The sequence below is a fragment of the Galleria mellonella genome, unplaced genomic scaffold, assembly GCF_026898425.1.
Source record: "Galleria mellonella isolate WM207_F2 unplaced genomic scaffold, CSIRO_AGI_GalMel_v1 utg537, whole genome shotgun sequence".
Classification (NCBI taxonomy): Eukaryota; Metazoa; Arthropoda; class Insecta; order Lepidoptera; family Pyralidae; genus Galleria; species Galleria mellonella.
In genome coordinates, this window is record NW_026442112.1 from 548,819 (window position 1) to 574,505 (window position 25,687).

The following is a 25,687-nucleotide window of genomic DNA, read 5'->3' on the forward strand; positions in this document are numbered from 1 at the left end:
GCCACATATGGAATACTGTTCTTACCTGTGGGCAGGAGTGCCACAGTACTAACTCCTTCCGTTAGACCGCATTCAAAGTCGGGAAGCTCGAATTGTTGACGATCGGCGTCTTACTGTCCGACTCGACCTATTGAAACTGCGTAGAGATGTTGCATCTCTGTGCATCTTCTACCGAATTTATTATGGGGAGTGCTCTGAAGAATTGTTCGGATTGATACCTGCTGCTGATTTTCACCATCGTACAATCCGCCATAAACTAAAATTTCATCCCAACTATCTGGACGAGAGGCGGTCCTCCACCGTGCATTTTTCAAGGCACTTTCTCCCACGCACAACCACTCTTTGGAATCAAATTCCAGCAGCAGTATTTCCGAACCGATACGACAACATAACCTTCAAGAAAAGAGCATATTCCTTATTTTTCTTCCATTTTCCTTATATTTCTTCAAACCGTAACACAGCTGACTGTGAAATATGTGAAGAAATACTAGAATGGCACATTTTTCATAGAATATAAAAGAAATCTCTTGAATTAAAAGGATTGACTTTTGTAAGGCCTTTTCTTTATAATAATAAGCTTTATATCTTTACAAGTTTACTATCAGACAAGCTATATGCCCTTCTATTATTAAACGGTATATATTAACTGAAAATAAAATATTTACTAAATAAATAAAATTACAACTAAAAGATACCAATTGAAAGAGTCTCTTACTAATATTTTAAATGTAAAAGTGAGTTTGTTTTTTTTATTTCTTTGTTATTTTTAGCATCTTAACCACTTAACCGATAACTATAAAATTGAATATACGTGTATTATATGGGTCGAAGAAGGATATAGGTTTTTTATTAATATATCTTGGTCACTTGGATGAAATCGTAAGTAAAAGCCAGTATTCACTTATAAAATGTGTTCAGTTCAGTATGTTCAGTTTTAATGTTATATTAATATTTTATATTTTGGTGATAGAAATGCATTCGGGTAATGCGTAGTATTTTTTTTTGAAGATATTGAAGATCAACATGAATGGTTGCAAAGGGAGGAGATAATCAAAGAAGAGATGGATAGAGTGTGTGAAATATGATATGCATAAAAAATGAGTGAGCTCAGGAATGACGGCTGATAAGGGTCAGTTGGAGATAAAAATATACTGCGCCGACTCAAAATAACGAGAAAAAGTTAAGGAAATGACGATGATATAAGTAATGCATTCGATTAATTTCAGGAATCGAGTTATTCCAGAAATTTCAAATTCTATCAAACATCAATATATCTTGCTCTAACAATGTTCGTAACGTATTCCTTCCCCACTGTTGATTCAGATTAATACTAACGAATGTATATCGCAGGAATACTGTTATGTTACTGAAATCTCACTCGTGTTATTTCGAATGTGTCTCTATTCCAAAACTATGATAGTTACCTATTTGATAAATTTTCGCTTTAGTGCTGTTCTTTAATATTACTTAATAGTGCATATAGCGTACCGTATATATTACGAATTAATGTGTACATGTATATATGTGTACTTATGTATTTTTATTTATTTATTTATTCATTAGTACAAATATGTGTACATGGCCGACTTAATGCTAAAAGCATTCTTCCCCAGTCAACCATAGGGAAGTGTCAGAATACACGAATGCGGTACTACTTATTATTGATATACATACATACTAAAATTACATATATATATTTGTTATATATATATATATATAATAATAATTGGATTGAAAATTTCCCTTTATTATATATATGTTAAATTAGTTGATTTAATTATACTATATATATATATATATATATATATATATATATATATATATATACGTATAGTTCACTAATTAACTAGTATAGCGAACTAGAAGATTTATTAATTTTATGTTAGATTGTATTTGTATAAAAAAAACTATGAATCGACTATATTAATTTTTTTTCAAATGTCAAATCTTTTTTGTAATATTATCTTTTTAATACAGTACCACAGTAAAAGTATTTCCTGTTGAACAATAGATAAATATATAAATTCCTTTTCATTCAAAGAAAATATTTTGTTGATATATGCCGAACGACGCTCGTTCCTTTCAATTTCATGTGAAATTCGTAAAATAACAAAGGATGATCTAAACTTGCCATGATTTCTACCAAACTTAATTTTATAAACAAGAAAACATAATATTAAATCAAACAAAATATATAAAAAGTTTTACTTTTGTTATTGTTTTCCGATCGCAAAGCAATATTAACTCAATAAGCAGCTGTCAAAATAACGCTAAAAGAACCGTACCGCCCTTACTACCTACATATATATCTATGAAAGCGCAATTAAAATTTTGGGCGTATAGTAACAGTTTTTATGTATCAGTTGTTGTATGTAATTAGATAGATATTGGGCTTTTTTTTCTGAGTTTTAAGTAAGTTTTGATTTTTTAATGGCAATGAAATTACAGAGTATAGAGGCATAACAATTTAGTTCTCAAGAATGGCAATACACGACGGGTATCAGTAGTGACAAAATATACTCTGTTATATCCATTGGCTTGTTCATGTCTATAGGCGACGGTTATCACTTTCCAGTAGGTGAGCCATCAGCGAGATTGCCATTTCTTGTCGCAAAAAAAAAGTTTTTTTTTTAAATAGAACAAAAAAGTCTATGTAGATATCATATATTAAAAGTTACATGTTAAATTAATGAAAATTCAAATAAAATAATAAACAAATATAAATAGTAATGTTTGTTTAGCAATATCTGCGATTAATATTCGTTAAATGTACATTTTTTCTGTTGCATCTTCATTTGATATAAATTCCTAGCGTCAATCGATTGAAGCATAGGGTTAGGCTCATGAGCCCGTTAGCTGCTAGGACTATCGGAAATTCAAGACAATGATCCGATCACCAAGATCGTCGAGTTAACATCCCGCATGGTGGTAATCTCGTGAGCCAGGTCGAGCTACTTATAGAGTTTTTTTCTTTTTCTTTCCTTCATGAGATTATCGTCGGGTGAACGGTGGTGGCAATGTTAATATACATACCCAGTATCAGTCTATCGACGCTATTATTGGCTCACTTGATTAGTCCACTTGACAAGAGACAAAAGAATTCTTCAATAGACACGTTTTCATTACGGCTCTTTACATATATATTTACTTTATATCTGCTTATCTTTCATTTAAACTAAGTTTTCAATAAAAAGCCTTACAGAAAACTAGCAACGAGATATTATATGTTATGTATGTGAAACTGCACCCAATGGCCACTACGTACTGCACTATACACGAATATATAACAGTTATACAAGAAATTGTAGCAATGAGTTATAAAAATACATTGTCTTTTAAATAATTAATACTATGTTATATACAATGTGTACTTTATTATAGATAGAATAAGTGAGATCATTAATATTATATAAGAACATCTGAGGTATAGACCCTTTCTAAGAATGACCGTATAGAGATGACATCGTTTACATGGACTTTTTTAATTCTGTTTGACAGTCGACCCAAAGAGATTGAAAGGGGTAGTAGTTTTATATTATTCCTTTAATAAAAGTGAGCTTATCAGTGTAGCAGAGCTCATGTATCAGTACTGATACTGATTTGTGGGGGAAAAGGGCAGCTAAACCATAAATAAATAAGTAGTGTGGATAAGACCTGTTCACAGGCTAGTTTGTCTATTTCTTTTACGGATTATCTTTCAATATGCAGTATTTTTGTTTTTTTTGTAAAATTGAAATTAATTTCAATTTAAACATTTTGTAAAAGCTAGGATACAAAACTAAATTATAAGAAGAAATTCTAATATGCATAGAATTATTAAAAAATATCTAGCTTTATCTTCGACATCAGATTATTTGTAAAAGCGTGGACAGTGTATCATTCATAATAGTAGTGGGATAGTGTACATTGACTGGTTAGAGGGTCCATACATTTGTGAGAATAACATTTAATGATGCTTTAGATAAAATAAACTCGCTTTTGCATTTATAATGTTTAGAACAGAAGAAATGTATACTTTCCACAATGGTATCTGACACGGATTGAGGTCGGCCTTTCCTTAGTTTGAAGTTAGATTTAATTTACTATGCAGGCTCGGTGCGGATTGTTAGAATGTATAATTAGTGGCAACATCATCAGCATGTTAAATTTGGGGGTCCAGATAAGTTTTCTTATATAATCATTATACATTCTCTATCCATTTATAGAAAGTATCTACAGATTATATTTTATAAATATATTTAATTATTACTTTAAAATGTGTAAAATATATCGATAAATGATAACATAAGGTGTTTGTAAACATTGTGAGCTATGATTGCCTAATTATTTATTTATTTATTTAAATCTACAAGTAAATTTCTTTACAATAGTATCACAATAGGCTTTTTTCTGATTTGTAAGGATAAATGGCGATTATAATCATCACAAATACAGTACCGAAATGGAATAATTCGATCGAAACCCTTCTTCTTCTGAATGTTCCTTAAAAAATATTTTTATTTACATATCTTAACTAGTTGACTGGTAGAGAATGCTATTAGAATTAAGTCCGCCTTTTGTACCATATTTTCTTTTGGTTAATAAAGTTATTTAAACAAAGAAATAAAATTAAATCTACAGGTAAGATTGTATTATTTTACTATTTTCATGACATTAATTAATACTTGTATGTAATTTATAGAATATTCTGTTGATGACAGATATTTCAGCATTTGGTGGAATTATTATTTACTGGCTGTACCCCGCGGATTCGCCCGCGAGAATCACTGAATACATAAAGCGCCTCCTATGTTAAATTACGATATAATATTACGCAAAAATTACTGAACTATATAAAATTTAATTTATATAGCTCAGTAATTTTTGCGTACAAGACTAACAAACTTCTATCCAAACTTTCGCATTATTTTCGTATTACTAGTGATCCAGTTTGGTTTCGTACAGGTAGAATTTTTGAAAATAATATATAGCGCATAATACGAGTACTGAATAGCTGATAATGAAGTTTTCTCTAGGTGCAAGAATTTTTAAAATCGATTAAATAGTTTTTGAGTTGATTCATTACAAAAAAAAAACAAACAATCAATCAAAACTTCCTCTTTATAATATAATTAATATAGATAAGCTGCTTATCTCGGTTCCATACAAGAATACAAATTATGAAAATGAGACCAAATCTGCCTTTCTTTTTTATAGCGGTTGAAAGGTTTCCATTCAATACAAGCAGTTACATTTCTTGTAAAACGTGTATGTCTAGGAAAGTCAACGTTATAAAACAAATGAACAATATTATATATATATATACAAATTATGTATGTATACAAACAATTTATATTTATATACATATAATAATACAAAAAAAGTCAAGCTTTTTTTCTGTGTCCATCAATAACAAAGGTTGACTGTAAGAGATCCCTTTATGGGATAAGTCCGCCATTGTATATTAAATCATTTATCAGTGTTCAAAGATTTTACAATACAATACAATACAACAAATTTATAGAACAACCTAGATACATTATTGATTATCCAACGACTCACAATAATTAACCCTTTCTAATCCTCCTTCACCTTTATTTGCATAGTTATGTTTACTATTCTCCAAACCATCAAATTTCAAGTGGACATTTGTATTTAAATGGATTGTATTTCTAAATCAAGTGCCTTTAATGTATTATTCATGTATTTAACTATTAAATAAAAGTGGGCGAGAACAAATATGGAATAAAAAGGGGTTAATACAAAGGTTATAGCTACTACACATATAAAAATAATAATCTCTTTCTTTATTTATACTTTATTGTACACAGTGTATAAGACAGAGGTAAGCAAATGTACAAGGCAAACTTTTCTCTAAAAGAGTTCTCTTCCAGCAAATCTAAAGTGCAAAGGAGCATCAAGGTAATAATTCATAATAATTTATAATAAATAACATTTTTAAGCATTTAATCATAACATTTTGTTACCCCGTTTTATGATTAAAATATTCCAACAATTAATATAGTATGTGCTCTATTATGTACATCATAACTTATTAAAATTATTTCGTTCATTTTAACGTTTTTAAAGTTAGTACCTTATATATAACCTATTTTAATGATAAAAAAGAAAACAATTGTCCCGACCATAAAACAGTTCCGATAGTTGTAAAAATAAAAAAAAAAATATTATATGATTGATTTTTTATATTTATTTAAATAATTTTATTAACCAAAAAAAAATATATAGTACAAAAGGCGGACTTAATGCTAGTAGCATTCCCTATAAATCAGTTTTTGGAAACCTCGTTACCTCTTTAGTTTCATTCAAACTATAATGCAAATATTTAAATACTAAAAACAGCTTTAATATTACAAATAAGTAGGATTTGAACTTGGCTCGATATAGTACATGAGACTTATTATTCGAAACTATTAGTATAACTTATAAATTATTCTGAGGAATTGTTTGAATTGATGTCTGTTGCTGATTTACACCACCATATAACCCGCCACGAACTAAAGTTCCAGCCTAACCATCTGCATGAGTAGCGTATGTTTTTCAAGGCACTTTCTTCCGCGCACAATAACGCTTTAAAAATCAACTTCGAGCAGCAGTATTCCCGGATCGATACGACATCATAACCTTAAAAAAAAAGAGCATTTTCCTTTTTAAAAACCGGTAGCATACCTGTAATGCCTCTGGTATTGTGGGTGCATATGGGTGGCGGTAATCACTTACTATCAGGTGAGCCGTATATTTGTTTACTCCCTGTGTTATAAAAAAAAAAACGATTACTGTAAGTTATAATATTTTACAAATCATATACAAACAATAAATAATTTATTAAGTAGGTAAGCAGTAATACTGTTATTATTTTATTATTACGCAAATATAAGTTAGAGTAGGTAATATAATCAATTGTATTACAAATTTACTCTTCAATGTTAATAAATTATTCAAAATTAATAATTTTAAGAGAAACAGAAAGCAGTATAATTAAAATTATGTTTTATATGTAAGTTTATTTTTTATGTAAATATGTAGTGTATCGTGTCTAGACACAACATAATTAGGTATAATCAAGTCAAGATAGGAAATCATTGAGTATATTTTTTTAATTAATTTTTATAAGAGGATACTTGTATTAAATAAATAGGATTTTTTAATTCTGCAGAGTATTCTACTACTACGTAGACACTCATATTAGTGATTTTTTGTCAGCGGAAAAATTACGTAAGCCATATTGTTATATATATGTATGTGTTATGCAATAAAATGGCTTACATATTTTTTCTGTCCTCTATACAATTTTTGGAATTTCATTGTAATGGAAAAGTTGTTCTCTTGTTGCACTAAAATGCCTAGAAAGACGAATAAACATAATATTTTTTAGACGACGTACTCCAAAATGATACCATTTCTATAATTCCACAAGTGTTTTTATATTTATTTACATATTAAAATTATAGCTATTAAATATTACATCAAGAGATACAAGAATGGTATGAAAAAATTCAAATAATTCTTTTTCTTTTATCAAATATACAATGTGGCTTCTTTCCTGCCATTACCATTTTTAGATAAATTATCCATTCTCTTCACAGGCTTACACACTTAATATTTTAGATTTGATATTTCGAATAGCCGTCAAATTAAATTTATCGTGACCTCACACGCCATGTCAATTCCCCAGACCCCATGCTTCAATTTTTATCAAAATCAGTTGACTGCTTTCTGATTTTGTTATGTGTTATAAATAATAAATAAACTTAGGAATATTTACTGATATTATCAGTATTATAAATCTAATATGTCACTATATTTTCCAATCTCTTCAATAACATTACCCGACTACCAATGAAAGGGGAGTAATGCTTTTCGAGTGTATGTAATATATTTGATTAGATTTCACAACAATACTTTATAAAATAAACTATATGATGACTATATATAAAATAACATGGTGTGGATAATTATGAAAACATATCTGTTATTTTTTTTAATTTTGCTTAGATTTTTTTTTTATTTTTCATTGTACTTTTTTAATACTGTTAATTTATCAGACGAGCTTTTTTGTGATTATTATTTGTTGTTGTTGTTAATAAAAGTAAACATTTATATAATAATTATAACTAATCACTGAGCTGTCAATATCAGTGATTAGTTTCTATAAATTATTAAAGCAGTTTATGGCCAATAAATAGCTAAAAAAGTCGCATATTATATTAAAATCCTTTCGTGGAGTTTTATATAAAGTTATACAAAGTATCTACTCATATTTCACATGAACGAAGTTGCAGACGACACTTAGTCGCAATATATACACATACACAATACATGTAAATTGATTCAAGTACCGTAAGTGCCAGCACTTACTGCCAATGCTTGTACGTGTTTTTATTTGCCATCAATAAATGTGAGCTGCACACAAATAAGTGGATGTGACAATGTTATACAACACTGAAATTTGTATGATTTTGACAATAAAAAAAATTAAACTCTAAACTTTTAGGTTGCCAATTCGCCTGCCAAGCGTGGCAACTAGGTAATGTTATGTTGTGAGGCTTTATAGTTTTCTTTAAATTTTAATGTGAAGAATAAACATATTTCACTGTATAAATAATTTACCCCCAGGTTCCGCGAATTCCACTTTAGGGATCGCTGATTTAACCACACCTCATTTTTCAAAAACCTATAAAGTTGTTTAGGTGTACATATTTGTTAATAATGTTGTGCCAAATATCCTAACCTTATTGCCGTCTTCGGCCGTTCTTCCTCATGTTCCTCAAATATCGCGCTTAAATTTCTAATTAACACACAATGTATCACTACTATAAGCATCCCGTCACCCGTATCCAATAGCGAGGACGAGATGCCTTACATACTGTATCACAAACTATAAAAAAAGCTTTTATGATATGGACATACAGGCAAAGTAACATTACATTTCTTCCTTCAACATTTCTATAGAAAAAAATAAATAAAAATTAATATAACTAAACTATGCCAATTAAATAATAAATCAGTAAAGTCCCATAATAACTAGCTCATCTTTGGGATAAAATGAGATCGATTCTGCGTCCTTTTTCTAAACTTATTAATTTAAAGAACTTATCTGATGATGGTGATGAGAGTTTCGCAAAAATTTTCTTTCATAGACTACTAGCGACCTGCCCCGGCTTTGCATGGCTGCAATGCTGATACTAAATATACCTACTTACTACAAAATGTGTAATGTCTAAATTTATCAATGTTTCACTACAATATTATGCATGTATTATAAATATAAACCTTCCTCTTGAATCACTCTATAAAAAAAAAACCGCTTTAAAATCCGTTGCGTAGTTTTAAAGATTTAAACATACATAGGGACGGACAGACAGCGACAGCGATTTTGTTTTATACTATGTAGTGATAATGATAATATACTAAATTTATAATCATTTGGACTTAAATCTATTTTTTTAATGGATGATAATAGAATGGTTACCCCGCCTGCGCTATTGGTATACATTGGCGGAGCAGCAGTGAGGAATGATAGGTGAAAATGAAGCAGGCCAGTTAGCCCATCGTAACAAATTCACTGATGATTTCATTACGATGGTTTCCAGGGGGAACCGCAAAGATGCCGACTTGATAGGGTATATTGCTAGTAATAGGGTTACGAATCTCCATTATTAACAATCTTTTTTCCCCCTACTTAAATTAGAAATTTAGTTCACATTAGTTCTCAGAATAAAGATTTCGCTGTGATATCAACTTGAAATTTTAATTTTAGAGATGATAAGTTTCGAGAAATGGCATCTTAGAAAAGGCCCCATTATCTGGAGATCTACTTATTATTATATATTATATATAGGATATTTTCTTTCATACCGAAATCGACCCAGTAAATGGAGCTTAATATTTTGCTATACATAAATTCTTCGATAAAAGTCCAGAGAAAGGATATTTTAACATTTTTATTATTTTTAAACAATGTTAATTATGTAATTTTAACATCAAATTTGCGTTTCATTTAACCCCGAAATTTCGGATATTTGATGGTAACCCCCCTGATCATAACATATATAAGTACCCGAACTAATTACGAATATAAGTTTTATAAACAGACCGACATTGAACCCGGGATCTTATTAACGCAGCTACTGCCTACTGTTATACCACGGAGGTCGTTAATTTCAGTGAACTTCGTATTGCCGTAATATTTTTCTTAGATCCTAATTATGTACAATATAATATGATGTGTGATATGGACTGGCCTGGTATATACAACATGCCATTACATATAATATATGATGATAATTTTATGTTTTTGATTATAATTTTGTTTGTAATTTGTTGAAAGGAAGATGCAACTGGTGCGGAACGGCTAACAATAGTAGCTGCGATGTCAGCAACGGCTGAGGGCCGGTACACATGCGAGGTGTCTGCAGAGGCACCATCCTTCCAAACGGCACAAGTTCATGCCTTCATGTACGTTGTGGGTAAGTTTATATTACAACTAGTCTGCTTGTTGTGCGTATCATACTGGTTGAGCAAGATAAAAATAGTCTATGTTCAATATACATATAATTACTGTATGCGAAATCTTAATGCAATTACATATTTACTATATTTACTAATTGTAACCGGGACTTTGGTCCTTCATATTAAATACTACATACACATCAAACTTTATGATGAATAGTTAAGTCGTTAAAGCATTTCCACAGAATTATTATATCAATGAGGAAACAAAAACTAATTTACTTTTACATTCATAATATTATAATAACGGTTAGAATAATAAAAAAATCTACACCAATTGGTGTGATTACCAATTTCTTGGGTTTCAAACTTGTTGTGAGAAATCAGACAGCCCACAGACAACGCTATTGAAAATACCCAGAATCAAGTCAATTCTAAAAATTTTATCCCTTACTTCTATATAGCTCGTCTAAGAATTAATTTGGGATCTTATTTTTTACAAAGCAATTCGCATGTGATAGAAGTTGATAAATATGGAGATCGTATACCACTATACGATAGTAGGTAGTACTAAAATATATAGGGTGAATTTGAAATCATTAATAGCCCTTTAAGTATAAGTTTTGTTAGAGAAAATAGACATTATTTCCTAAGTAATATGGACCAAAAATGAAAACAATTTTGGTTTGTATAGTTTAGTGGTTCAAAAAAATCCTGACCGATAGATGCTACGTTTTCTATGCACGCTACGTTTTCGTGGATATCCCGTACTCTAAGTTTGGAAGAATTAGACTAGATCCCTAGTGCAGTGTCGCTCTCGGTTCGTACTCACTTCGCTCTTGGAGTAGAACGTCAGTCGGTAGAAACAGTTCGAAATTGATCGGAATGGGCCTGGATTGTAGTTTGAATTCAAGTATTTCTTACGTAATAATATTTTACCAGGATGAGATCGGACTAAGAGCAAGTTGAGAGTGTACTGAGAACTGTATTATAGTCATCATCATCATTATCATCATCATATCAGCCGTTAACTGCTAATATATGCTTATCCAAGGCCAATATTTGTCATGTTTGACAGGCGGGTTGGCAACCGCAGTTAGAATTTTGTGATGTTTTAAAAGGAACACTGCTGCCTATCCTTCGACCGTTAAGCTCTCATTCCACTCACGGGAAAGAAAGGGGTGGCCATTCTATATCAGGACCACACGGCAATGTATAATAGGGAGCATATTACAATAGATCCGCAGTTATGGTGTTACCATGTATAAAATCTGCATTGCAAAAAACAACAGCGATTCTAATTCTCTCTTTTCTCTCTCGTTATTTTTATTTTAAAACAAATAAAACGAATTGATAGTGACAAGGTCCTTCGTAGAAATATTATATTAAAAATATTTAAAATTAGTCCACGTAATTGTATATTCACAAATAGATTTTTTAAATAGATTCTTCAAATAAGTAGTCTTTATTATGCTCTGTAATGAAAATCGGCCATATTGGTTTTATTCTCATTGAATCGTTACAAAATAATAATGGTATTAGTCATCATTATTTCATAATTTTAGCCATAGTCCATTAACTGCTACATATAGGCGTCCCTCATAGACTGTCATAAGGAACGATCCTGAGCCACCACGTTCTACACTGCGCTTATCCGTACAGGGTCGCCACTCAAAAACCTTTCTTCCTCATTGGTTGTTCGAACTATGTGACCAGCCCATTGCAACTTCAGCTTGCTTATCCTTCCGGCTATGTCGGTTACTCTGGTTCTTTTGTGGATATCCTCGTTTCGAATTCTGTCAGCATAGAAACTCCGAGCATAGCCCTCTTTACTCTAGTATAGCCCCTAATGGAATTAGTACTAGGCAAATTATCAATATCGATTTAAAATTGGCTGCATCATTGCGTAATATATATCTATGCAAAAAATAAAGACTAATTGAAATTCTTCTCCTTTTGAAAGTTTAGGATTCGTTCTTAGCTCGTATTTTAGCGTTCACTAAAATCTAATATAAGCAATATTTAGTGTTACTGTAAATGCTCGTAGATTGGTAAATTTTAATTAGTTAGTAAATCTTAATATTTACCAATATGAGTTGGTAAATGTAAGGATATTATAAAAAAAAAAGTTTTGGGATTTCACAAAACAAATCTCACCTAACCTACTTTTTACTATAAATACGAATACCACGTACTAAATTAATTTAGTATTATTTATTTATAATATACATATTATATTAGTCAACTGGGAGAGAATCCTATATAATATGAAGTTCGCCTTTTGTACCAGACATTTTTAAAATTTTCTATATTTACATCAGAGACGTTGACTTCATGACCACGATTACGACCATGCATGGCGCTCGTAATCGTGGTCAAGAATATAGGTTAGGTTATAGTTTAGTCAAAGTTATTAAGTTATTACAGTAGTTTTTTATAACTAAAAGAATAAAAATAGTATTTTCTAACATTTTTCTTGTTTATATACAAGTAAAATTAACTTGGCTATACCTATATAGGCAGACGTATAAATATCTGCCTATGATATCGTAATTCTAAATTTAAAATCACAATGGTTTTCTTTGCGAATTGAGAATATTAAACCGCCCACAAACTAAAGTATTTTTAAAAACATTTTTAAAACAACATCCAACTTTCTATTAATATTGTACGAGTAAATATGGGAGTTTGTTTGCAGCTAATCACACTTTGTTAACGTGACAATAAGCGTAATCGTATATTTACGGTTTATTTGATTGGTTTAGTCTTACATTTACATACTTATATTTACTTTACATTTTATAACATTACGATAATTGGGATGAATTATACTGATTACTTTGAACGAAACGGTCTCAAATGAATTTTCTTCCGCGAACACTCAAGCTGTGGAATGAGGTCCCTGTCGAGGTTTTTCCTAGAGACTACAGTATAAGATTTATCAAAAAGTGTATATTAAGGTCTTTCCGGGTCGTCAACGCATACGTGATACCTCTAGTATTGCAGGCGCCCATTAGCTACAGTGACCGTTTATCGTCTGACGGGCTGTATGCTTTTTTAATACATTGGTGTTATAAAAAATATATATATGGTTTAATCTAATGCATTATTTATATAATGGTTAGGAAAGCTTATATGTCATTTTAAAGTACATAAGTAAAAAGATCATAATCCTATTAATACATATTGGATACTTTTTATTATAAAACAGACGAGAAAAGCCGTGGTATCAAATTTCATTTCACATCAAATTAAAGTAAACGCCCGCATCTCATAATGTGTGAGTGATCTAGTAATTAATTGTCTAGACTTAAGGGACTTTGTGCGTTCAAATATGATAGCTTTACTTAAGGTATTGGAAAACTTATAACTGTTTACTTATTTGTTATTTGGTAAATTTAGCTTCTACTTAAATCAGTTATTCAAAAGACAATGGAGCAATTTCAATAACTACTATTCAGAGTTAAGTTCATCAATCCAATTTTAGTGTAGGTAATATCGATTTTGTGCGATATCGAATCGCAACTATATATTAGATTTTAACATAGGTATCATAATTATGATTAAATATATGATACAACTGTCGTTGTTGTTGTTGAAATGCTGAAACGAAGAAAAAGATCATAACTTATTTCGCTGTCGTTCCATGAGATCCGATGTCTAGGTATTGGGTAGGTCTATATATTGGGTACTTCAGAATGTAGATGGTGAAAAAATGACATGACTAAAATGGAGCTCGTGGGTCCACGAATAGCCTATTCACATTTGCTTTAATTGGTGCAGATTATATTTGAATGGAAAAACATAAGCTGGGAGTGAGTTCCATTCCTTGGCCGTACATAGGACGAAGGAAGACGTAAAGCGTTATGATGTCTATATGAACAGCTCATCAATCTCTAAGCAACAATTACTACTTCCATTCAACTTAGACATCAACTTCGTCATATAAAAATGTCAAGTACATTTACACACTAGTTAAATCAAACTCTACTCTATATGGAATAATATAAATAATGTTTCTTTTTGGCAGATCTACCAAAATCTGGCCCAGAATTGCACGGAATAAAATTGAGGTATAAGGCAGGAATGAAGCTCAAAGCAGAATGTATCAGCCGGGACTCACTGCCGGCTGCCAATCTCTCCTTTTTTGTCAACAATGAACCGGTAAGTTATTACAACACGCACAAAATTTTAATGTTTTTAATAGACAAATTGACCACACTTGGGTGGAGCAAGAGTGTCTAAAAATTATGTTCATGGCTGTGATAACTTGACTATTTAAGTCCCTTTGTACCATTAAGGTGTTTCGCCCTTAATCTCGATCTCATCTGATAGGAAGTGATGATGAGGTTAAAGATGAAGTTCATAGCACGAATTTTTATTGTACTTTAAAAATTCACTTGAGGATTATAGGCAGAGAAAAACATGTGGCCAGAAAGAGAATTCCAGTTTCCAATTTTTATTTTGTTAGTGGAAGACTTAAATATATATATTCAGTCCTTTGAATAATATAAAATACATATCGATGCTGTACTGGGAAAGCTTCTTAGGATCATTTTCTATTTTATATGACGCATATTATACACATCATCCCATACATAATCGGTCCGTACCTGACCCTAATCTATCCCCTAATCTGCTCTTAATCTGTAAGAGGTACTTAAATAGAAAAGTAATTAAATACCTCCTATTGTTTCTGAGATTGTATTGTTCGTTAAAACATATAAAGATATAAGAATAGTTATTTTTTTTAATTATACTGAACATTTATATGTTTATTGTATTAAACTACACTAAATTATATAATATAATTCACACTTTCGTCTTTCTATTTATGGAAGATGTTGCTGGAAAATAGGACAAACGACCGTTTTTATATATTTGTTTATATTTCCTTTCCACTGACTTCAAAAAGAAGGAGGTTTTCAATTTGCTTGTATGTTGTCTTATGTTTGGTATCTCACTCACACAACTCGTCACAAAACTCCGTCAGTTATAAACAGATTTAGAAAATATTTTTTTTTATATACATACCTACCTATATACATATACATCTATCAAGTCTGTCATTCATTGGGGTAAACAGAAACATCAGATTTTTTACCTGAAAGGATTTATTTATAGATTGGTTCCACAGAAATTTTATCGAAACCTGCAATGCCTCTGGTGTTGCCGGTGATCATGGGCAGCGGTAGTCACTTATAGTCAGGTTAGCCGCATGCTCGTTTGCCTTCTGCGTTATAAAAAAATGGACTCAGTAGTTTAGTTTTTAAATTAAAATAACTTTTTATTTACTATTTCATGAATATTAAAGGTAAATTTTAGAATAGCCAGAATCAAATAAAATAGTTATATTATTTTTCTTCTTTTTGTCCTTCTTAATAATTCTTAGTTTTCTCAACTTTTAAAATACCGATTATTAAAAGTGATATAAAGTAGCTTATTTTATTCAAACCCCTTCAGTTGTATAGGCATAATTAAAAATTTATAGTATTAATAAAAAGTTTATGCTCTAAACGCTGCGACAAATTAAAATTAAAATATTGAAATATCGAAACTTTTCTGTATAGCCTACAATATTTTAGAAATAAACACACACTCAATATTAACCTCTTTATATCTGTATCTCTTTTATATATTTTCCTTTTGTTAGATAATTAAAGACGTAAGACAAGACCTTAGTGAATAACCTCAAATAAGAAACTAGCAGATACACTATTAATTCACTGTTAGTTCTTTATTAGTCGTATCTAATAAGAAATCCAGATTAATATAATGATTATCCATCGATATCGCTGTAAGGACACGACAAGAGTGTGTAGTCGTATAATTATAACTTGTAGGTACAAAGAAAAGCAAACAAAATGTATATCTAAAATACGATCTGGGCATCTGACATCTATTACCTAGTATCAAATAGTGTGTCTATTTTATTGAATTATAACAGGATATTAAACGATTCGTGGCATTTTCAATTCATATTTACAGTTTTATGAACGAAAATAGATAAAATTTTATGAATATAATAGAGTTGTATATGGGAGATATATACAAAAAAATATGAGGGTACTTAATAAAAGCAATAGAAGACATAACAATATTTTTGGGAATTTTTGTCTATCTGATTAAAACTATTACACAAAAATCAAATTGAATGAGGTTTTCAAAATTATTTTTCAAAATATCCAATTTCAAATTTAGTGTAGGTATGTCTTATTTTGTAACACCTGAATGTAGTTATTTGCTTTCAAAATCCACAAGGGCAAAGTTACAGGCAGAAGCTACATGAATCAAATATAATTTTGTTTTTACGCATCTTTGAATAATAAACCTATTCCTGAGGACTAAGATCTTTGTAATTTGTAATTTTATGCTATATCACCTACTACACTTGAAATCTAAAAATTATATTTCTATTTATTTTATGTTAGTTGGTATCACTAATTTTTAAGTATAAAATGGCCCATTTTATCGCCTAGAAAGCCGATCTTAGCTATAATTAAGATAAAAGTTAGAAAAGAAACTGGCCTACTTTATCAAGTCTCATAAATAAAAAATGTCTATTAGATATATTGCAAATATACCAATAATTTTCTTAGAGCTTATTATAAATTACTCAAAGTGGCTATTTTAGATTAATTTTTGTTATAGTACAATAAATTTACTCATAAGACATGATATATAAATATGTTTATCAGCAGCAATAATGGAGTGTACCAGTTCAGAGGTTAGAGTGTAGATTTAATTGGTTTTATACATACTATTTTTTATATATTAATATTAGTAAATAAACCGTCACGTATAAGAGACTCTTAGCTACTCCATGAAATTTCCATACATGATCACTTCAAAGATAATCTAATACCCCCTGAAGAAGTACATAGAGAATTAATGGATCTGGCGGTATTTGATGATTGGGCTTGGTGTTTCCCAAAATTCATGAATTGGCGAATTCATTCGAGAATGTCTGCAAATGGTCCAAATTTAGATGCCGGAAAGTTGCTGAACGTCATTAAATTATTAGTCAAATACATTCAGGAAATAATAAAATGAGTAAAGGTGTGGTTTAATACATATATTGTTTTAAGGGATTAATTAAAATTATTAAACATGTCACTCCAAAAATTTGTAAAGTCATACCTAGTCCTGATATCAAGATCGTACTAATATTATAAAGGTGAAAGTTTATAGAGATAATTTTGTTTGTTACTTCATTATGCTTAAACATCTGAACGGACATGAATTTGTATACATATCATACATTTATATACCGTACAACCAGGCACAAACTAAAGTTCCATCTCAATCATCTGGATGAGTGGCGGTCCTCCACTGTGCGTTTATCAAGGTACAAAGAGTGCTTTGGAATCAACTTCCAACAGCAATATAGTCTAGTCATATAATCATAACAATATAGTTATAGTAAGCGATGCCTCTAGTGTATATATATATATATATATATATAAATAATAACATATTTTATTGACACCAACTTAAGTAGTTACAGTTATTCTTCTTATAAACTATTACATTTTTGTTAAATACGCATCATACATATGATTTACCAGTAGCATCTATACTAGGCCGAGCCTGTATCATAGATACTACCTTCTTCCAGCGACAAATAGGTAAAAATTAAAATGTTGCAATTGCGTGGGTAGATTTACATTTGAACTTGTACAAAATATAAATGAATTGCATTGTCATCAATCCATTCGCAGCTCGTAAACAGGTTTACAAGTGACCCAGCGCGACCACAATAACCACGAACACAAACAATATAATAACGTTAGTTAATAAACTAAAATAATATAGTTTTTAATTTTATCTTTGTATATCTTAATGTACGTATATATATATATATATATATATATATATATATATATATATATATATATATATATATATATATATATATATATATATATATATACATATATATATATATATATATATACATATATATATACATATATATATACATATATATATATAATAGCGGGAAAACGATCATATAACGGGTTGGTTATGATCTGACTTAATACATGATACTTTATGTACAGATTCTTATGTGCAGAGTCGCGGGGAACTGCCAGTATATTATAAGGAACGGAAAGTTTAAGACGTAAGAAGTAACATTAAGTAGAAAATCTATAAATTCGGTTCAGTTCTGTACATGCATACTTACGTACTGAAAAAAACTAAGCGAGGTAAAACTTTTCTAATTTTACGATACTTTGGAGACTTGTATTTCACTAAGGTGGCACTTAATCCAAACTCTGGGAGCAGCTCTGATTGTATTAAAGAAATTATGTTCAACGATACCTCATTTGACGTAATTTGATGACAAAAAACATTGATACAAATGTATGGAATAGAACAATCTTTCAAATATATTTAAAGTATCAAATATCATAGTATACTAGCGATCTACCCCGGCTTTACATTGGTAGATAAGTATATCTCTAATTTTTAAAAAAAAAAAATAGAAGCCCACATTACTTGCTGAAATGCATCTTTCAATAGGTGAATTTTTTTTAATGGTCGTATACTTCTTTTAGTTTATTTTTTATATAAAAATAAACAAAGAAAATAAAATCTTTTCTCTTTTTAACATTACTTAAGATCTTATAATTTTATTTTTTCTTTGAAGTTTAGTGTGAATAGACATTTGAGTTAGTGTGCTTCATCTTAGATCATATCATCTCTTAACATCAAATGAAATTATGTTCAAATGCGTTCGAATTTCAAAATTATGAAAAAAAGAAAAAAACAAATAAAATAATAACTGAAATAAAGTAAATAAAAGATATGGTTTTTGTATTAATTACTTTTACTAAGATTGAGTTATGAAACTTTGAAGAAAATCGGACATAGCTGTAGAAACTATATTATAATACAAGGACATAAACTAGACAGAAGTTATGAAATTGTAAGGGTTTCAATCACTAGACTACACAACCTAAAAATAACAGCGATAGGTATAAAATTTATAAAATTCAATTATCGAAGTATTTCTAAGAAATTCAACAAAAGACACAAAGGAAATAGAAACTCTTTGAAGTAAAATAGACTCTCCATACACGAAATGATGATGTAATAAAAATTTAACAATACATGAGTTAATTGAAAAAAAATATTTTCTTTTACTCTTCTGTCTTATATGCTAAGGGATTAGAAGTAGCCTTTTATTATCCTTATATTATTGTGAACAAACATATTGATATTTGATAGTTATCAACTTTTTACCTCTAACATTTTTTAACGATAATATACTCTGTTATGTCCATGATATTGTTCATGTCTATAGGCGACGGTTACTACTTTCCATGAGGTGAGCCGTCAGTTTGTTTGCCATTCTAAGTTACATATAAAAGAATTATTTTCTAATTAAAAAATACAACTAACCTAACTTAACCTAACCTAACCTAGCCTAGCCCGACAAAACTCCATTTACTGTATGGTTATAGTTCCCCTCCATACATAACCCCCATGTGTTTCTAAATAAATAATAAATAAATAAGTTTTAATATTGTTAACAGTTAATCAAAGTATATTGGCACTGGGAAGCTTAATTTCATTTTGACAAATTAACTCGCAATTTTTAAAGCTATTAAAATGATTAAAATTTTTTATAAATAATGCTTATTTAAAAGCATTGATAATAACCAAAATCACCGTATTTACTAATATTTGAATTATGAGATCTATTTAATTAAGTTTAAGTTAAAAATTCATATCCAAGTTGTATCACAAATATTGGTTTTTTATTAAAAGACATTTTTTTAAATTCGTTCGATACTTTTATGTAGATTAAATTATTGGAGAATACATACAATTGGATGTCGAATAAAAGCTGTCATGAGCACTGTAAGCGATGCACCTCGCACCTCGTAAAATGTTATAATTGTAACCACTAGCGCCATCTGTTAGCATTTGATTGAATTAATGCCGGCGCGCATGCGCCGAACGATTGCCCTGTGACACGTGTGTACGAGTTGTTAGTTGTTGTTAGTTTGTAATGTTTTGGAAATTGATTAAAAAAGTGTCTTGCCAGCATCCGTTTCATTTTGATAACTACCATAAAAACATTTTCCAACAACGGTCTGTTACATTCGCTGTTCCATCGAGCCGGATCTTTTGAAGAACAAGCAAGTTAGAAAATGTTCGTTACGACGCGAACTCCGTGCAAAATGCAAACGCGGAGCGCCATTTTGAAGTCGCGTGAACAAAGTGAAAAAGTTGTACGACGTGTTAAAACGGATGCAGACACCATGACTTCCCACAGTAAACTTTCCAGCAGCTCCACATTGGCGCGTAAAAAGCAACTGGAATGGGAAGCAGCTCGAGCTAAAGCTGAAATTGTAAAGCAGCTCATTGAAAAGAAACTGGCCGCTGACATCGCCGCCCTGGAAGTAGAAAGTTTCAGAAGTACCAGAAGCCAACACTCGTTGGTGAACTCCAACACCAAGATAGAACAATGGTTAGATCGCAGTAATCTGGATGCACCTGAGCGCCCGCACTGTGGTGGGTCGCTAACGGAGGCGCCGGCAGTGGTCGCGCCAACCGACATCCAGCAGTTGACCTGCGCTCTCAGAGACGCTATCACCACTGGAGTCCACACGAGCAACCGGCAACTTCTGTCCCTATTGAGTACTTCAAAAGACTTACCTCAGTATTACGGCGATCCCTTGGAGTGGCTCCAGTTCCATAAATCGTACCAAGAATCCACAGAGTTGTGTAACTACACTAACACGGAGAATCTGTGGCGTTTGAGAAAGTGTCTTCGCGGAGAAGCGAAGGATGCCGTGTCCTCTATGCTCATTGGCAACACCTCACCTGATGTGATCATCGAGACCTTGGCACTTCAGTTTGGAAGACCAGAAGTAATAATAACAAAGATCGTCAACCAATTAAAAAAGATAGCACCGCTACCACCTGCATACCACAATGAAATAGTGACCTTCTCCACCAAAGTGAGAAACTATGTAGCAGCAGTGCAGGCGATACAGCAGTCCGATTACCTACGGAGCCCGGAATTAATGACAACCGTGATCTCTAAGTGTCCTAGTGTTCTTATTACCAAGTGGGTCGATTATTCATTTAGTCATTCATACGAAAATAGAACCAAATTGGAATTATTTGCCGAGTTTTTACACATCGAGGCGACCAAAACGGCAACCGCCGGTGTGAGCAACATATATAGTCATTCTGAAAATAAAAGAAGACACGAGACTGAATATAAAAAACCGAATAAATATTACAAAGTGCATACAACAGTCGAACATGTGATGAACACCTCGACACCAGTGAATGTTTGTAAATTCTGTAATAAGAGTAAGCATCGATTAGACGAATGTACTCGCTATAAGCGAGCGATGCGCCGCGACCGCTGGAATTTCGTTAAGGTAAACAAACTTTGCTATAAATGCCTAGCGGCCGGCCACCACAGTGAAACGTGTAGAGCGGACAACTGTGATATCGACGGGTGCCGGCAGTCGCACCATAAATTACTGCACTACGTGAAGTCGCCACCTGCAAATGAGACAAAAGAGGAAGATAAACCTGTGGAGACCGTCGCACATACATATGCATTATTAAAACCTAAAGTGCTACTGAAAGTGGTACCTATAACCGTGCACGGCCCGAAACAGAGTGTACAGACGTACGCTCTACTCGATGATGCCGCGACCATTTCACTGATAGCGGCCGATATTGCAGACAGCGCCGGACTCCAGGGGCAGACTACAACTATGCGCGTGGACAGCGCATGGGATGCTGGGCACCTTACGTGTTCAGTAGAGAATGTGAAGTGTAGTGTGTCAAATAGTGATGGTGTTCGTTTCAATTTAAATGTTTGCAAAATGCGAGAACTTAATCTCCCAGTGTATAGCGTGTCCGGTCTTAACGTACAAAAGTATAAACATGTGAGTGAAAATAATTTTATACCTAAGTACTCTAGTGATATTAAACCTAAGTTATTAATAGGTCAAGATAATTATCATTTAATTGCACCGCTCGAATGTTATGGTAGTAAAAATGAGCCTTATGTAACAAAAACACAATTAGGTTGGTGTGTACATGGATCTGTCTATAGTAAAAATGATGTAAATAATTTCTCAGTTTGTTCATTATTGTATAATAATATAAAATGTGATCTGAGTAGTGTAAGTGGGTGCGAAGGTATGTATGAGGGTGCGTCGCCTAGTGTTGGTGTCCGTGACTCGTTAGCGCGCGAGTGCGGCCCTGTGCGCGCTTCGCTCAGCCCGTCCGTCGCCGCCATCACCGCTCAGGGACAAAGGTCAGTCGATTATTGTACCTACAGTGATATTTTATTTCAAAATGAAATGAAACGTTTCTTTTCGTTAGAAACAATAGGTATTTCGAATATACCACGACAGAATGCGAACGATTTGAAAGCTATTTCAATATTAGATAAAACTGCTAACCTCATCAATGAACATTGGGAGGTAGGGTTGCCTTGGAAATCCGAAACCTCAATGCCGGATTCATATCCAAATGCCTTAAACCGATTGAAGTCTGTCGAACGAAAAATGAGTTTGAATAATGAGTACGCGCTACGATACAGAGAACGCGTAAACCATTTGCTCGTGAACGATTATGCTCAGGAACTTGTACCCGGTAATCAAAGTGCACCGCGAGTTTGGTACCTACCGCACTTTGGTGTAGACAATCCTAACAAAAATAAGTTGAGATTAGTTTTTGACGCAGCGGCCACATGCAAAGGTTATTCATTAAACGATTATTTATTGCAAGGCCCAGATTTGTTGCAATCTTTATTAGGTATTATGATGCGATTTCGTGAGAACCCAGTAGCGGTAACGGGAGACATAAGAGATATGTTTCTACGCATTAAAATTAAACCAGAGGATCGACACGCACTACGGTTTTTATGGCGTGATAACCCTAGCGATGAAGTTAAGGAATATATAATGACTTCGCTTATTTTTGGCGCGAATTGTTCACCATTTATTGCACAGTATATAAAAAATAAAAACGCTATTAGATTTGAATCCACGATGCCGGAAGCTGTAAAAACTATTTTACAAAGTCACTATATGGATGATTGCATTGAGAGTTTTGAAAATATCGCGATTGCTATAAAAGTAATAAACGAAGTCATATATATACATAAAAATGGAGGTTTTCATATACATAACTGGATAAGTAACTGCGAAGAGGTCATGCAAAATATACCGGAACATGCCTTAGGTGATAAAGCCGTAAGGTTCAAAATTGAGAATCAGCCAGAACGTACACTTGGATTAATGTGGCATCCCTCTAGTGATACGCTAGCGTTTGACGTATCATTGAAACGTATCTCGGAGGATATTTTGAATTTAGTGCGCAGGCCTACTAAACGAGAAGTACTTAGTATAGTAATGTCTATATTCGATATTCACGGTATGCTCGCTCCATTCACAATTAAAGCAAAAATATTAATGCAATTAATATGGAAATCCAATATTAAATGGGATGAAAACATCACAGATGATTTATACAATTTATTTTGCAATGGGTTAACTCAGTTACAAACTATTGAAAGCATTCGTGTTCCGAGATGGTACTTTTGTACATCGACCGATGGTTCAAATTCCTGTGACAGCGGACGTAACTCTGCCACTTCAAGTCACGTGACCGCGGTCCCCGCTGATTGCCTACCGACGCGCGCGCGATGCGAATCCATTCCGTTCCAGCTTGAGTTGCACATCTTCTGCGATGCTTCGCCTGCTGCTTACGCAGCCCTGGCCTATATCAGGAGAGTATCGCGCGACGGAAACATATTAATATCCTTTGTTGCTAGCAAAAGCCGTGTCGCACCTGTGAAACCAATTTCCGTGCCAAGACTAGAGTTGCAAGCAGCACTTCTAGGATGTCGCCTTGCTGAAACTATACAGCGCGAGCATAGATTTAAAATAGACAAGCGATATTTTTGGACCGATGCGTCCACAGTGTTACATTGGATACGAAATAACACACGAAATTACAAAATATTTGTTGCGAATCGCCTAGGTGAAATTGATTCACTGTCAAAGATAAATGAATGGCATTATGTACCTACACATTTGAATATCGCGGACGTAGCTACTAAACAAAATAATTATGTATTAAACAATGAATGTGAATGGTTTATTGGCCCTCAATTTTTGTATTCCACTCGCGAACAGTGGCCATTGGAGCCTGAAAATCTAAATAAAAATTGTGACAATGATGTAGAACATGTACATGCTGTATGTAATATAAACGAAAGAGTAGACTTACCTGTACCGGATCCCAGTCGGTTCTCCAGATGGTTGCGTTTGCTGCGTAGTACTGCGGCTGTACTATTGTTTACTGAAAAATGTAAGAAAAGTATTATATGGACAAAAATTGACCGTAGATTACTGGACCGTGCCGAAGTGTTGTTATTGAAGTATTCACAGGCTGAATCCTTTCCCTGTGAAATAGAAGATATTAATCAGAACAAAGAAATAAATAAAAATAGTAGATTACGTACCTTAACTCCTTTTATTGATGAAGAAGGATTGATGCGCGTAGACGGCCGTATAGGTGCTGCAAAAAATATAGATATACAAATAAAAAATCCTATAATTCTTGATGGTCGAAATCACGTTGCACGATTGATAGTGAAGCATTACCATGAACGTACTGCTCACTCCTGGAATGAGATGGTGGTGAATGAAGTAAGACAAAAATACTGGATAATTAATTTGCGACCTACAGTCCGTACCGTTGCTTCCAGATGTTTGTTATGTCGTATAAAAAAGGTTACTCCTAAACCATCTAGATTAGGTGACTTACCTGAAGCCAGATTAGCCCATCACCTAAGGCCCTTCACTCATTGTGGCATCGATTTGTTCGGTCCTCTTGAAGTCACAGTAGGACGACAGAGACCTAAACGTTATGGAGTGATATTCACCTGTCTGTCAGTCCGTGCGATACATATTGAAGTAGTGCCTTCGCTGACGACGGATTCACTCATCATGGCTCTCAGAAGAGCAGCTGCACGACGAGGGTGGCCACAATGCATTTATTCAGATAACGGCACCAACATGAGAGGAGCAGATGCTGAATTGAAGAAAGCCTGTGCTGAAATTATGAACAATGATATAGTCCAATCAGAACTCGCACACAGAGGAGTAGACTGGCATTTCATACCGCCGGCTAGTCCACATATGGGCGGAGCCTGGGAGCGCCTCATTCGCAGCGTGAA

At 32.4% G+C, this 25,687-nt stretch overlaps 1 protein-coding gene across 1 annotated transcript in view; it reads left to right on the forward strand.

Moving 5' to 3' along the window:
* LOC113512497 (uncharacterized) overlaps positions 1–25,687 on the forward strand; it is a 92,124-nt gene that overhangs the window by 51,006 nt on the left and 15,431 nt on the right. Inside the window, exons 3-4 of the mRNA XM_052898742.1 lie at positions 10,331–10,469; positions 14,483–14,616. Of these exons, the coding sequence (XP_052754702.1) occupies positions 10,331–10,469; positions 14,483–14,616 (273 nt within the window). The remainder of the gene's footprint in view (positions 1–10,330; positions 10,470–14,482; positions 14,617–25,687) is intronic.